The sequence below is a fragment of the Zea mays genome, chromosome 8 (genome assembly GCF_902167145.1).
Source record: "Zea mays cultivar B73 chromosome 8, Zm-B73-REFERENCE-NAM-5.0, whole genome shotgun sequence".
Taxonomy (NCBI): Eukaryota; Viridiplantae; Streptophyta; class Magnoliopsida; order Poales; family Poaceae; genus Zea; species Zea mays.
Window position 1 is genome coordinate 16859781 of NC_050103.1, and position 15412 is coordinate 16875192.

A 15412-nucleotide genomic window follows, 5' to 3' on the forward strand; every position below is an offset into this window, starting at 1 on the left:
TAGCTTATATATATATGAATAGATATCATATATAGTTACATGCGCTAGTAAGGTATTGATATAGGTGTAGACATAGACATAGACATAGACATAGACATATATAGACATAGATATAGATATAGATATAGGTAAACATATAGATATAAACATAGATAGAGATATATTCATGCATAGATATAAACATAGATAGAGATATATTCATGCAGGGTCAGTTTATCTGGACCTCCCATGGAAATTAGGGGATATAATATGAATTCTAACCCAAACCTGATACGGAACTCAACGATTGTGTGGCGTCGTTTTGCTATAGAAATTAAGGGCCGGAGGCCGGAGCAGATATATACGCTGCACCTACTACACAAACACAGTCAGCTAGGCGCAGCTAGCAATTTCTCTCTTGGTTTGGTTGCATTGCATGCCCCCCGGCCGGCCCCTTCACACACGCATAGCACAGTCGCATGTGGAAGCTGAAGGTGGCGGCGGAGGGCGGCGGCGGCCCCTTGCTGCGCTCGACGAACCGCTTCGTCGGGCGGACCGTGTGGGAGTTCGAGCCTGACCTCGGCACGCCGGAGCAGCGTGCCGAGGTGGAAAAGGCGCGCCGGGACTTCTCCGACCACCGCTTCCAGCGCAGGCATTCTGCCGACGTCCTCATGCGCATGCAGATGCAGGTCTGTACATATATACGTGTTGCTGTTGGAATTGGAACACACGGACAACGGGCTAGTGTTATATATTGGTAAAGTAGAAAATAAATCTCTGAATAAAAGATATAATAAATACAGATATAGTTTCAACTTAACACATGAACAAAAAAAAAATGTAAGAACTAAAACTATCTAAAAGAAAAAGATGGTAAATAAAGCGTGTGTAGAACACAATAAGAGAAATTGACAATACAACTTAAACTCTGTTTTCAAATACATACATTGAATACCTATATATGAAGGGGAATAATACAAAGGATGTCAAATGCACATCTTATTCTTAAAAAAGGAGTAGGGGAACTGAGCCGTAGCTCCGACGAGCTGGGCCGGTTCTAGGTTCGATTCCTATCGATCCTAAATTTTTTTCACAATTCAGGTGGGGAGCCTCTCCCCGCGACAGTCAAAAAAAAAAAAGAAGTAATGTGTAAAAATGGCAAGAGAGAGAGAGGGGATTAGATTAGTAGCGGACAAAGAAATTAACTACTCTCTCTATCCTAAAATAGTATTCAGTTTAGCCCTTAATTTTTATGTTTATATTTAAATAGATGACGATGAATATTTAAAACACATACATTAAGTATTCTATGAACTTATTAATTAGCTAAAACCGAATTTTAATTTGGGACGGAGGGAGCATTTATTACTACTCTCACTATCAAGGGTTCCCATTCCATATGCATATAGACCGAGTTATACATATTACTCACATATATATATATGTTCCCTTGTCCAGCAGTATTCAAAAGGCACCCCTCTTAAGCTGGACCTTCCTGCTGTCAAGAAGCTGGGGGAGGACGAAGACGTTACGGAGGAAGCTGTATCGACCTCTTTGAAACGGGCTATCAACCGCGTCTCTGCTCTCCAGGCGCACGATGGCCACTGGCCTGGCGATTGTAGTGGCCCTCTCTTCCTTTTGCCAGGCTTGGTACGTGTATATCCTGCTCCTCTCTAACTTGCATTATTAATAATCCTTCTATATATGTTTTTCATATATTCTTTGGTTACAAGGAAGAAGAAGAAGTTACGTACTGACGACGACATTAATTATATTGCGATATATATATACATAGATTATAACGCTGTATGTGACCGGAGCATTGAACGCGGTTCTATCTTCAGAACACCAGAGGGAGATACGCCGCTATCTCTACAACCATCAGGCAAGCGCCAGCTGGCTGAATTACTTCAGCTTATTACTGATTTAACAAAGGAGGAAAAAAAAAACTACCCTGAACTGAACTATGCTGCAATTTTGCAAAGTGTAGAACGAAGACGGAGGGTGGGGGCTGCACATGGAGGGCCACAGCGCAATGCTGGGCACAACCCTCAACTACGTTGCTCTGAGACTGATCGGCGAGGGCCCGGACAGTGGTGGAGATGATGGAGCAGCCATGGAGAGAGGCCGCAACTGGATCCTACAGCGCGGTGGGGCAACCTATACAACGTCGTGGGGCAAGTTCTGGCTAACGGTAGGGACATTAGTTTCTTGTTGTTTATTACTGTTAATTTTCACAGCCTAGTTTAATTATGGAGCTTTTCAAGGTGCTCGGAGTATACGATTGGTCTGGTAACAACCCGCTGCCACCAGAAATGTGGCTGTTGCCCTATCACCTGCCTTTCCACCCAGGTTCCTCCTGACTTCTGCCTCTTTTTTTTCAGAGAAACACAGCTAGTTTTTGGAATTTATTATCTCCGTAGTTCTTGTTTGCAAACATTTAATTTAATTCATTCATTAATCTTGAACTATTTTGGGTGCACAAAACTACAGCGTTTTTATTACTATATATATATATATATATATATATATATATATATATATATATATATATATATATATATATATATATATATATTATGACGATGATTATTCGCTCACAAAATAATCGTAGGTCGCATGTGGTGTCATTGCCGAGCGGTGTACTTGCCCATGTCTTACGTCTATGGGAAGAGGTTTGTTGGGCGTATTACACCACTTGTCTTGGAACTCAGAAATGAACTCTACGGAGACCCATACAGTCTGATTGATTGGAACAAGGCTCGAAACCAATGCGCAAAGGTTTGTTTGTTTGTTTGAGAAGGCTACTTAATTACTTGGCTAGCACTAGAAACAATGATTTAGCACAACTCCGCCAAGTGATTTACTATGACATTTTGGTAAATATCATCATGAGTTATATATAGTAACACATATATCAGAAATATATATATTCATAATATCGTAAATTAGTACGATCCTCTCATTGTAACTCCACATGGATGGCCACATGCACGCAAAGTCAAACTTTTGAATATGAGGCATTATTGAACACGGAAATATCATGATTATTTTCTAAATAAACAATTTGATATATGCAATCGCTTTTCCTGATATTATATTGCTCACTGGTATAAATGAGTATATATACGGGCCAAATTAGTATATGGCAGAAGTTCATTATGTGTCTAGATAGTATCATTAATGTTATATATGATTAGTCCGAACAGAATCTTTTTGAAATAGGTATCCTTTTGTTCCTTTTTGATTGAGGACATTCAAGAATGGATTGGCCACTTTTATGATGTTAATTGGTTTCAACCTATGCTATGGTTGGGATGCATCTCACAAATGCATGCTGAAGTATTTTTTTAATTCCATTCACAATAATTACTACAAGAAAGAGAAATGGTTTGAGAACTTATTCTAGTAAGACTTCAAACAAATATTACTTTTTTCCTTTTTTGCGTCATTTATGAGTTGTATTTTAGGGTTCGATATTTCTCCAAATATCTAAGTGATGTTTGTTGTACTTCAGGAAGATTTGTACTATCCACATTCATTCCTTCAGGATGTCTTATGGGCCACTCTCCATAAGTTTGTTGAACCGGTTATGATGCATTGGCCTGGGATCAAATTTAGGGAGATTGCTTTGCGCACAGCCATGCGCCACATTCACTATGAAGATGAGAGCACTCGATACATTAACCTTGGTCCTGTAAACAAGGTAAACTATCGATTATGATTATGCGTTGATTCTTTACAAAAGAAAGTATTCATGGTTTTGGTTTTTATAGTTCTTACGGTCTTACCACAACAAATCGAGAACATTATCACAATATGTTACAAACAAAACCCATGTTTTCGTATCCAAAGGACGTGTTCATGCACTGCAATGCCATTACCAGAAGAATCTAGATAGCTACAGGGTGAATAATTTATAAAAAAATATTCTACAAAATCACAAGGCTAGAGCAAAGTTAATTAGCACACAACTTACCTTCGTAGACATTACTTGCTCTAGCATTACATTATCCAAACAAGCCCTACACAACTCTAGCATTAAATGATTTTTGATCTAAATCACTACAACAAAAGCTACTAGATACGACAAGCTACTCTAGCTAGCTAACTAGTGAGTAACTAAGAACTAGCTACTCTACTACTAAACCTACAGCTAACTAGAGAGCTACTCTGTCAAGAAACTACCACAAGAGCTATAGATATGAATGTAAATGCAAATGAGAGTAGTTCCAAACCACCAAGGGCAAGATATTAACCCAATGGTCTATCGTTGTGGTTCGGTTGCCTGTCAGCAACCTACATTCATATATGACGAGTCTCCAAATGATATTTTGTGTTCTAACTAGTGTGACAAGGTATAGCCATAACTTGGCTGATGTAAAAGCCATAAGGTGCACTCTAATCCAACTAGCTATGAGAACTCCATTAAAGTATATTTTTGCATCTTCATAAGGTGGGATCAAAACCTCACACAAAATCATAGGTTGGAGGCAAACATCAATCACCAACACTCTTCTTAACAACCATAGCTACTCCAATCCATCTAGGTGGCAACAGCTACCAAAAGTAACAGGAAAACTATAGCCTAATCAAATAATGAGTGCCACTACATGCAAATCAACAAAGCAAATCTCTACCAATCTCACTTAGGAACAAGCATAAGTCAAGAAATGAGTGGGAGGTATTATAGGAGGCTCACAATTATGTTAGAATGCCAAGAAATCCCTCAAAGAGATAGTTAACATATAAACATCGCCCCAAAAATTTAGTCGAATCATTGGGTTGGCTGATTGGGCACTCTACATAGCTACTTCTCTAGTCTAGTGCCTATAAAATCCCTACCACTAGACTATGAGCTATGCTATATAACATTTAGAATGTGTAATCCAGTGCCTAATTAGTCTACACACCATAATAATCTGGTGGTAGCTCGATGTAAGTTAGATAAACTTGTTGTTAGCTCCTTCGACAGTCACATGTAAAGCATGACTCGATGACAACCCTTCGGTGGACCAGTTGACTAATCTAGTGCTCACCATAGAGGTTCTAGCAACGGTTTTAGGTCATCGGATTGGCCTGGTGCTTCATACTAGACAAATTTGACGAATCCTAAGAAAATGCTCCTCTAGAATATTGCTAATGCATGGTCCATTCTGTTAGTGGGTTGACCACCATCCTAATTCGATGGCTAAACCTAGCCACTATGAAATCCCTTTGAACCCTCCTACATAGCTTATAGTTTGGTGCCTTCTATAGGGCATCACCGGACTAATCTGATGCCTACAAAGGCACCCCTATTAGGTCCATTTCAAACCCTTATTTAAATGCATTAAGTCCTAAATGATGTCTAATATGACAATAACTCCTTTGGCCCTGAGTTAGTGTTTTCAAATAATTTCAAAGTATTTTCGCTTCCATCTCACTAGGTTTAATGCATATGCAAAGTTATTTCACACCTAAGTGGCACTATATAACCAAATAATATTTAGGTTCCCCTCTTAGTAGTATGACTATCTATCCTTAATTCGATATTGTATTGTATTATATCTCGGTCAACAAAACAAAAAACCTTAGCTTATACCTTTGCCATGAATCCAACAAGGGGTTTTTGTTTATCTCTTTATTAATTTTCCATGTGTGAGCTTGATCCAATTAGATTGATCACCCTTTATCCATCTCCAAGCCCTACTCACCTCCTTAGTGTGGACCTAACCTAGCTTATCAGGACTTAGCAAAAGGTGAATCCATTAATTATCTCATTTATCAAAACTAAGAATAGAGATTTCACTATCTCGTTAGAGGCTTATAGTAGTAGTGAAGTTGGTCCATGTAGCCCATGTGTGGTTCTAGTTGGTGGGTTTAGTATCACCTTTGAAGTTTAGGATGATGAATTCTAGCTTATGATCCTTGTAGTACCAAATGTAGAACCTATGTGTTAAACCTTTTACATAAAGCAGGGATGAGACTGTAAGATGAGTGTTACATGTATGTAAGCCCATTCCATGTATAGAGCTAGGTTGTAGGCATATTTTGGATGTGGGGTGTTGCATGCACTTAAATTCAACAAAATGAATAATGCAAACTTTAAAATCTTAGAAAATTCCATAGCATTGTCGTATATCGATGTACGAGATGCCATAACTTTAGAAGTGTTCGTGCAAGATAACTAAGACCTAACATATGATAAAACCATTTTCATAGTTTTTTGCTTTCTAATTTGGTTTGAAAGGGTCAAGATACCTAAGAGGGGTGAATTGGGCTTATCTAAAATTTCTTCCATAAATTAAATCTTATCAAAATTCCATTTATTCCCTTATGCCTAGAAGTATTTTTCTACCTTATGATGAGTAATTTTGCATCCTAAGTTCCAATCCTATTCTAGCAAAAAAAATTCTAATAATGTAAATACTTGAATGAAATTACACAAATTAAATGCTAAAAGTAAAGAAAGCATTATGTTAGAAATACCTCGATGTTTTTCTAAGGTACCAAAGAGTCAACACTTTCCATTAGTCCTTGTTGCAGCACTCTTACAAGGGTTTCACTCCCCTTGATCAATGCAAGGACCAAGTGCTCTATATTGCTAATTCTTCGCCATTCTAACATGATGAATCACCCACAACCATTTACATCTTAAGTTGGGTCATCCATAATCTCCATGGGTGATCACCAAACTCATGATCGATGCTAAGCTATCTAGGTGATTCTGGTCACCAAGAGTAACAAGCACAAAGTCTCACTTGACCTACGCAAGGCTAGTGGGAACGAAGGATGCACATTTGCTTCTCTCAACACACTAATGAGTAACTAATCTCATGATTATCAAATATTAATCAGGTCACTAGAGAAGTCTCTCCCTTTGTCTCCATACGGGTTCTTCAGGTAAACAAATGGGTAAGAGGCTTCAAATGGACGAAATGGAAGGGTATATGTAGCCCCAATGCAAGTAACTAGTTGTTGGCTATCCACTCTACATCCATAGGTGCACTAAATATGTTTTATGCACACTAACTCCATGCATTGGACACATATGGTGCAACTCCAACAACTACTTTCAAAAACTAGCCATTATTGTATCAGTATCCAATGTAATTATTGATGCCCCAATGGACACGTCTAGTGAGTATACTACCCAAAGTACACTGTTTGCAGACCTCTCTGAGTGCCTTGTCTGAACCAAACTAAACATGTCCAATGAGTGTATGTTCTCAAACACTCGTCCACATAACTCTTTGATTAGACACTAAACACACTTATGTTAACTCCAATCTAAATAGTGTTAACCCATGTCCATTGGCACATATATGATACCCATGAGACAAGTTTGGTGCCTTTGTTGCATTTACAACTCGCTTATTTTAAACACTTTTTGAGTTGGTTTGATATCAAACTTCTCATGGACTTTCATACGGTTACCTAGCACTATATTTTACAAGTGTGCATCACCACTCATCACTATACTTACCTAGGTCAAGCTACCGCATCATGCCCCTTTATAGTATGATCAAAGGAAAAAAGTAAAGGTCCTACGCTAATATGTGTGCCCATCAACTTCGTGACACTTAGAAGTAGTTGATCTATAATCTTCTTATTCAATGTTTGAAAACCAATCATTGGTGTCCATCAATAGGGGCACGAAAACCTTATAATCCCAGTCAATCTACATTATTATGACCTAACTCAATTTGTCTCTAGAAAGCACACATCAATCACAATAATCTAATGTTGTCATTAATCACCAAAACACAATCAGGGGCCTAGATACATTAAGTCTCCCATTTTTTGTGATTGATGACAACACAACGTAGAAAGATTTGAGATTTTAAAGTAATTTATTTGCATGAGCTAGAGCCATTAAAACATGAATATTAGTACAAGTTCATTCAAACCAAGTCCAAAACATACACCATATGAGTGAAAGGTTAAGAACAATACATGATTAAGCTCGTTTACATGAAATTTAAATTCAAGAGCATAAACAAGCATAAGTGACATGATATAAACAAATAGTGAGTAATACATGTCACAACATATCATACACATGCAATATAAAGTAATTTACAATGCATGAAATGAAATATGCTTGCAACATATGAACATATATATGGGAGTATCATGAGAGTCACGTATACATAAAAGATAGCATATTCCCTTGTCTCTCTCCCCTCTTATCTCACATACTCCCCTACCCTTCTCTCCCCCTATGGCGTCAAGCTCAACCTAAGGGTCCTATGGAGAGTCAATGCAGTCGTATTAGGCGCTGAATTGTGTGGAGAGATGTTGAACTATGTGAGTAGATCATCATCATTAGAAACAAATGAAACATCTACTTGTCTAATGGAATCTAGTGTTGTAGCTCATGTCTCATGTTTTGACTAACTGGTTAGGGGAGAAGTGACTAGCTAGGGGGTCAAATGATGCTAGTGGAGATGGTAAAGTCTCTACTTGTCAAATGAGTAGAGGAAACCATAGTCACCGGCGATGTGACTATTAGAGATTGAGACCATCTGAGTTGGTGGAATAGTGAATATTGCAACTATGATTGATGGTGTTAAGAGTGATGAAATAGAAATAATCTGGGACACTCCATCACTTACAAAAGTTGCACCCTATACTAGTGACGAAAAATCTAGAGTCGTAGGGTGCACTTGCAACACAAACTAGTAGACTCTGACCCTTAAGTCCTCTAGACTATATAGTTGGGGTCTCTGGAGTCTAAATTGCTAAAAGGTCACTTGATCTAGAGATGGTGACACTAAAACTCATGTGTGCTAGAGAATATTCTAAAACACAAATATACTAGCTCTGTCTACTAGCAACAGTTGTTAGAACTAGTCCTCTTGAGACTCAATAGTCTCAAACATAGTGAGCATCTGGTCAGTGTGACATTGAAACGCCTCAGCCTAGCTTCTTTGCTCTTCTCTATTCTTAGCCTCTCTATGGAGATGCTTAGCAAGCATCCTTTTATACTCTATGACAAGTATTTGCAGCTATTTCTAACTATTGTTGTTGGGATATCAAGTGCTCTAACAATGCAACCATATGATCATCTGCTATGGACAAGATAGAAGGTGGAGGTGTTGTGCTAAAACCACCTACCTCTAAATCATATGGTCATGGTGGTGGCACTGTAGGTGATGGTGGTGGCACCTAGTAGTCCTCTTGAAGATATCATTAATATCATATTGTCACTCAAAGAGCTACTAAAGATCGATCTACACTACCTAATGGATAGCCTCATCCTGCTTTTGCTCTCTCCTCATCTATCACTTTGAAATATATATGTTTCTGTGGCTAATAACATGGGCACCTAGACAAGAATCAAAGGTGGACTTTGGTATTAACACTCCATAAGCTTCGATGGGATTTTCTAGTGTCAGTGACCACTCTAGATGATTTTTCATTCAAGATAAGATGTGTGGGAGGTAGCATGCATAAAGCTACCGATGCTTATACTTAATGCCATTCAAGATTGTGTCCTCAATCCCATAAATTATAAACTCAACCACATCAATTATTGAATGTGAAATCGAGGCATCGAGAAGCCACTATTGTATGTTGGTGAGTGCCTCAATGTATCCCATCATTAGAAGTAGAGTCCTCCTCATAAATGCACCAAGGAACCTCACAATAGGTGTGAAGTAGATAGGTGCTCTACAGGATTCATCTCTAAAGGTTGTCCTAAATAGAGGGGTCCATGTGTGCTAACAATAAAACTTCACCGCCATGAGGGCGTCTCAGTGGACCTATAGTTTCGTAGCATAGACTATGTATCCTGGACTGAGAGGCAGAAAAGCTAAAGAGGTCTTTGAGCTCTCAAGCATATAAATCTTTAGTATTGACCCTCAAACTAGAACTAGATCCACTCATGATCAAGGTAAATTTAGGCTATGGCATTGAATACTACGACCCATTGATCAATATATGGAATGACACATGTAGGTAAACATAGTACATAGGCAAGGTGCTTCTCGGTCTTTGGTCCTATTGCCTCTACCATAAGATATATGTTGATGGTCTTGTGATCCTTAAGTATGACCGTCTCCATCAACCAAGCTTAGTAGAAAGACTCAGTAGTACTTAAAAGAACATTTGCTCTAAGATATCATACCTAGTGTAGCCACTTGATTATTAGGACATGTTGGAAGTAACAAACAAGATTGCTATGAAGTCTAACAACTAAGGATCGTCCTAGACCTAGTCAACCTCAAACTTGTCCCTCTCACTAAATTATGGCTAGGGTGGTGTATCTATTATCTGCTCCCCCATTGGTAAGGGCATGAAGGTCATTTTATAAGTATAATTTAATATTAAAAAAGGAAAACATGGTCAACCAGGTAAGGTGCTATAATCTGAAAAGAATTGCAGCAGTGAGTGGTATTTTCAGATGCCTTGCTAGTGAGAAACATTTTCTGGATGGTCAAGTTAAGGAGTGTTATTGAACAAAAGTTCCCCTTATAACAATGTACACATATATTTAAGGTCATGTTTGGCACAACTGTTGCTTGATGGAGAAACAACTCATCTAAGAAGTTGGTGAAAAGCAACTTTTACTTATTGTCTGCTTTTAATTCATTCTTTGATAAGCTGTTGTAGAAGCACCCTATTTGGTACAACTTCTACTTAAATATGTAAAAGAAGCTGTGAAATAAGTTACGTCAAAGAGCGCCTAATTATGCCAAACTACAAAACTTTAACCAACAAATTATGAAACTCTTTTCTATTTTGTTCTTCTCTGACAGTTAACATGTTAGAGAAAATAGAATGCTGGCTCAAAATAGGACACCATGAAATTACTCAATCAACTTATCCTACAACTCTAGTGATGCTAACTCTATTATACTATACCATTCGTATGTCTTAGATAAGGAACTTCTATTAGAAGTGTGTGCCTTAGTGACTAGATTAGTATAATATTCTTAACTATTCCTATAAGCTTGTTCCACAAATTGCTCCCAAATATCAAATAATATTATACACAGGTATTGAATATGCTTGCTTGTTGGATTGAAGACCCAAACTCAGAGGCATTCAAGCTCCATGTTCCTCGAATTTATGATTATTTGTGGCTTGCTGAAGATGGTATGAAAATGAAGGTAACCATTGTTGAATCATTCTTCTTAGTTAAAACTAATTGAGAGTTCCTAGTTACATCAAAGGATTATTATGATGGCCAATGATGTAATTATTATCAAGGCATGAAAGTATCCATGCATGCGTCATACACTTCTCATTTGTCCATGCATGGTTATAAACATTATACGTTGATGACTACATTTTGTGCGTTCGACGCAAAAAGCAATCACCAACTGTAGCACAGACATGAATGGTTCAACTCTACTTTTAGATTGCTTGATTCAACTATTTACTAACATGGAAAATAACACGGTTACTCATCTTGTTAGTTTTGTTGAATTTTCTTAACAAACTAAAAATGATTCATCTTTTTTGTTCTATATAATGTAGGGTTATAATGGCAGCCAACTATGGGATGCAGGTTTAACAGTTCTGGCAATTGTGAATACCGATCTTATTGAAGAGTTTGGTCCAACTCTTAAACTAGCACATGCCTTTGTTAAGAATTCACAGGTACATACATGCCAGTAGCATGGAGACCTTGACTTTTTGTCTGTGAATGGTTGATTTCTTGTGGCATACTTATCAACTTCCTATGTTTTAGATCATTGACAACTGCCTCGAAGATTTGAACCAGTGGTATCGCCACATGTCAAAAGGTGGATGGCCATTTTCTACAGCTGATCATGGTTGGTGTGTATCAGATTGCACTGCAACAGGACTAGAGGTGAATACTGCCCATCATATATGACAAAGAGTTTTTCCTATCTTATTTAGTTCCTTCACCATCTTGACGAGAACTTTTGGTGCACATTTATAAGGGTACACATTATATATTTAACATGTATAATGTTCTCGTTAGAATTTCTATTATTTTATTCCAAACTCATTATCATAAGGGTTCGCTTTATCGATAGGAAAAAATTGAAGGTTGACCATAAACTAGATTATAAGGTTTATCAAAATGTTATCGGTGATAAGAAAACTTTTTGGTGCAATTTTGAAAAAAAATGACTCAATTTGTTTAAATGTCATGTAGATTATATTTGGACATTCAATAATGAAAGGCAACACAGACCAGCCAATTGAGTATTAAGGAAAAAATTTAGAGTTGTTAGTGTCATAATAGAGAGAAGATCTATAGACCAACTGACTTCTAATTTTAACATTTGGCAAGTGACAATTCAAAAAAGTTGAAAATTTTGGCCAATAAAGAAAATATCAAGCTCACCGATAAAAACGAAAATCGGGTTTATCGAAGACCCTATCACAGATAAAGTTTTCCCTTCATTGTTTCCATTGTAATTTTTCCTTACCTACAGGCAACTCTATTGTTATCAACGATTTCTCCTCAAATAGTTGGTGAGGCGATGGAAGTTGGTAGAGTTTATGATGGTGTAAATTGTCTCATTTCTCTTATGGTAAGTATCTTTCAAGTTTCTGCCTTTCATTATGCAAAAGTTGTTAGGTGTAGGTTTAGTTTTTGCTCCACTTGTTTAAAGTGGTAAAAATAGGGTGCATTGTTCAAAATATCCCTATTGGAACTTGGGGTATTGCATCAACGAAATAGTAAAAATTTTCACATTTCCTTTTTAGTCAGATTATAACTTGCTAATTTTTTAACACCTTGATGCAACGAGTGCCTACATGTATAGTCAACCAAGACTAAACCACTGAAGATGAGCAGTACGACAACTAACTGTATCTTGAATACAGACGCTGGAGATTGCAATAAATGCCTCCACATCAGCTCCAGAGGATGGGATAATGCTGATTTTTTTACAGTTGAAAGAGCTCAACATGTAGTTACATTCTTATAAAACTTTGACATTCATTTCTCTTAGATCACAACTTGAAGGGGAAACAACAATCCAACCTAAAAGTATTCATTAAGATTTATTTCTTTATGTTTTTAGCTATCTCCAGTTTCTCTTTGGTGGATTTCAAATATTTCTATCCACGGAGTTGTGTCTTATACGCCCGTGTTAATTAACCTCGCAGAACAATAATGGTGGATTTGCAACATTTGAACTTACAAGGTCATATGCATGGTTGGAGGTTAGCTAACTAATTCCTTTCTAGATCATCCTTGCTTGTTTATCATGTGGCAACACTGCTATTTGAGTGGGACACTTGCCAAGGTTCAAATGCTGATGGCACAAAAAATAAACTAGCACATATCTACTCCAGTCATCGATGACAACACTCCTATTTGATATGCTATTTTTAATGAATATTTAAGGTACTGCAACTAAGTTAGAATTGTGTATAAATAAACTAGCACATATCTACTCCGGTCATTGGTTGTATGCATTGTTGAATAGCACAACAACATTTATCCAATGTGGATTGTTAATTAAGTTCTATTTGTACTGACATGTTCTTTCTCAAAATTCAGCATATTAATCCTTCCGAGACCTTTGGAGGCATAATGATCGATTACCCGTAAGCTGCAATGGTCCTTTGGTTTTCTTATATTGCTTTGCTAGAAATAAGGAAAACAGACACAAACAAAATGCACAATCTAATTGACAGGTATGTTGAATGCACGTCGTCGTCAATTCAAGCTCTAGCTTTGTTCAAGAAACTCTACCCAAGGCATCGTACGGAAGAGATAGACAGTTGTATCAGCAAGGGTGCAAACTTCATCGAGAGTATGCAGAGAAATGATGGTTCATGGTTAGTATTTGATCTGGACACCATGAGATTACACCAACTTTCTCCGTGTAGTTTCCAATAATCTATATATATTTCCAATAGGTACGGCTCTTGGGGTGTTTGTTTCACCTACGCCACATGGTTTGCAGTGTTTGGATTGGCTTGTGCTGGTCGGACATTCGAGGACAGTCCTGCAATTAAAAAGGCATGTGAGTTTCTGTTGTCAAAAGAGCTTCCTTCTGGTGGCTGGGGAGAGAGCTACTTGTCATGTCAGGACAAGGTAACTTCGATCGACCTGTTTGTTCATTTTTTAAAAAAATAATAATAAATAGTAGTATGGACGTTGATACATGTGATTCTAACTGGATTCAAACAGGTTTACACAAATCTCGAAGGCATGCGACCTCACGCGGTGAACACTAGTTGGGCAATGCTGGCCCTAATTCGTGTTGGACAGGTCTACCTTTTCATCTTACAATATGGGTCAAGGGTTTTATGGATACATTTATAAAGGATATACTTTGCCTCATTGTTATAGGCTGAAAGAGATCCAGCACCATTGCATCGGGCAGCTAGGGTTTTGATCAACTTACAGTCAGAGGACGGAGAATTTCCACAGCAAGTAATAATACTCCTAACTCGCATTTGCACTTTCTTCCATCTCACACATTCTTTATTAAAAACCTCGTAGGTTGAATAGTAATATAAAAGCTCCAACATCATGAGAGGATAAAGAATATAGATATTTGGTGCAAACTATAGCTTAGAGTCTCGTAAATGATCTATATCGATCTCTGTAGGCTTCTCTCTTCGTCCCCTTCCAGTTAACTTCAGATGCAGCTATTTTATCCAAGTGATCATTTTTTTATTCATGAAATTTTACTGCCTAATGATTTGTTAGTAATTTTGAACCATGTACAAACAGGAGATCATTGGAGTGTTCAACCAAAATTGCATGATCGGTTACTCCCAATACAGAAACATCTTCCCTATATGGGCTCTAGGAGAGTATCGTACCAAGGTCCATGTTCCAAGGAAGAAATAGCCAATATGCTTATGATATATTCAACGTGGTGCGAAAAATGCCATGTACTACACATCTTGTGCACTCTCGTTATCTAGCTAGTACCTTAATTTTTTTTATAACCGTTGATCTATCCTTTTTGCATTTTCTACAATAAACTCAACGGTTATTCAAGAATGGTAGTGCTGTGAACCGTTGATCCAACTCTTTTTTCCTCTACAAAAAGGTGCACAAAAACTAGTACCATGTACCTGTAATATTGCAATAAGATATGATTTAATGTGCTCATTTTTTGTTGTTTATGCCTTCGCATGCTAGTTCTAAAACAAGGTTGCTCATAAATCCTAGTCATATGCGAGAACTCATAGGTCATATTTTCAATGTTGGACGATGACATCATTAGAATGATAACAGTCGCGGTTAGAGCGGGATTGAGGGAATTAAATCTCCTCCATTTAATCACCTTCAATCTCTCTCAATCCATACTAAACCAAACAAGCCCTTAGGGGTAGCAATGTTGGATTAATGTGGGCTTGGCCCAAATTAATATTCAATAATAGTCAATGCTAATGGCCCACTTTAATGCTATGGTGTACTAATTATTTAGTACCATATTGGAAGTTCAAAGGACAAATCAATCAACTTAAATAGGTGGACCATTGGTGCATCTAT

At 37.5% G+C, this 15412-nt stretch overlaps 1 protein-coding gene across 3 annotated transcripts; it reads left to right on the plus strand.

Moving 5' to 3' along the window:
- The first annotated feature begins 244 nt into the window (after positions 1-244).
- On the plus strand, positions 245-15040 carry LOC103634847 (cycloartenol synthase). Of its 3 annotated transcripts, none has more exons than XM_023300925.2 (18): positions 245-668; positions 1441-1629; positions 1775-1864; positions 1970-2173; positions 2247-2331; positions 2594-2760; positions 3497-3685; positions 10965-11078; positions 11449-11571; positions 11663-11785; positions 12381-12479; positions 13060-13116; positions 13457-13503; positions 13594-13737; positions 13819-13996; positions 14093-14173; positions 14255-14338; positions 14642-15028. In XM_023300925.2, exons 1-18 carry the CDS (start codon positions 459-461, stop codon positions 14759-14761), a joined length of 2304 nt encoding a protein of 767 aa, XP_023156693.1. In that variant the 5' UTR covers positions 245-458; the 3' UTR covers positions 14762-15028. The 3 variants fall into 3 exon arrangements, 2 of the variants coding, with proteins under 2 accessions (XP_023156693.1, XP_008655662.1); XR_002749065.2 differs by having other exon boundaries at positions 282-668; positions 1438-1629; positions 13866-13996; positions 14642-15040; XM_008657440.4 differs by having other exon boundaries at positions 285-668; positions 1438-1629; positions 14642-15040.
- Positions 15041-15412: the final 372 nt, after the last annotated feature.

Bases quoted from the DNA above. Each gene is read 5' to 3' on its own strand.
- LOC103634847 (XM_008657440.4), top strand. From the start codon at position 459: ATGTGGAAGCTGAAGGTGGCGGCGGAGGGCGGCGGCGGCCCCTTGCTG. The intron at 12,480-13,059 runs GTAAGTATCTTT...TTAACCTCGCAG, and splicing joins ATTGTCTCATTTCTCTTATG to AACAATAATGGTGGATTTGC. The intron at 13,504-13,593 runs GTAAGCTGCAAT...TCTAATTGACAG, and splicing joins GGCATAATGATCGATTACCC to GTATGTTGAATGCACGTCGT.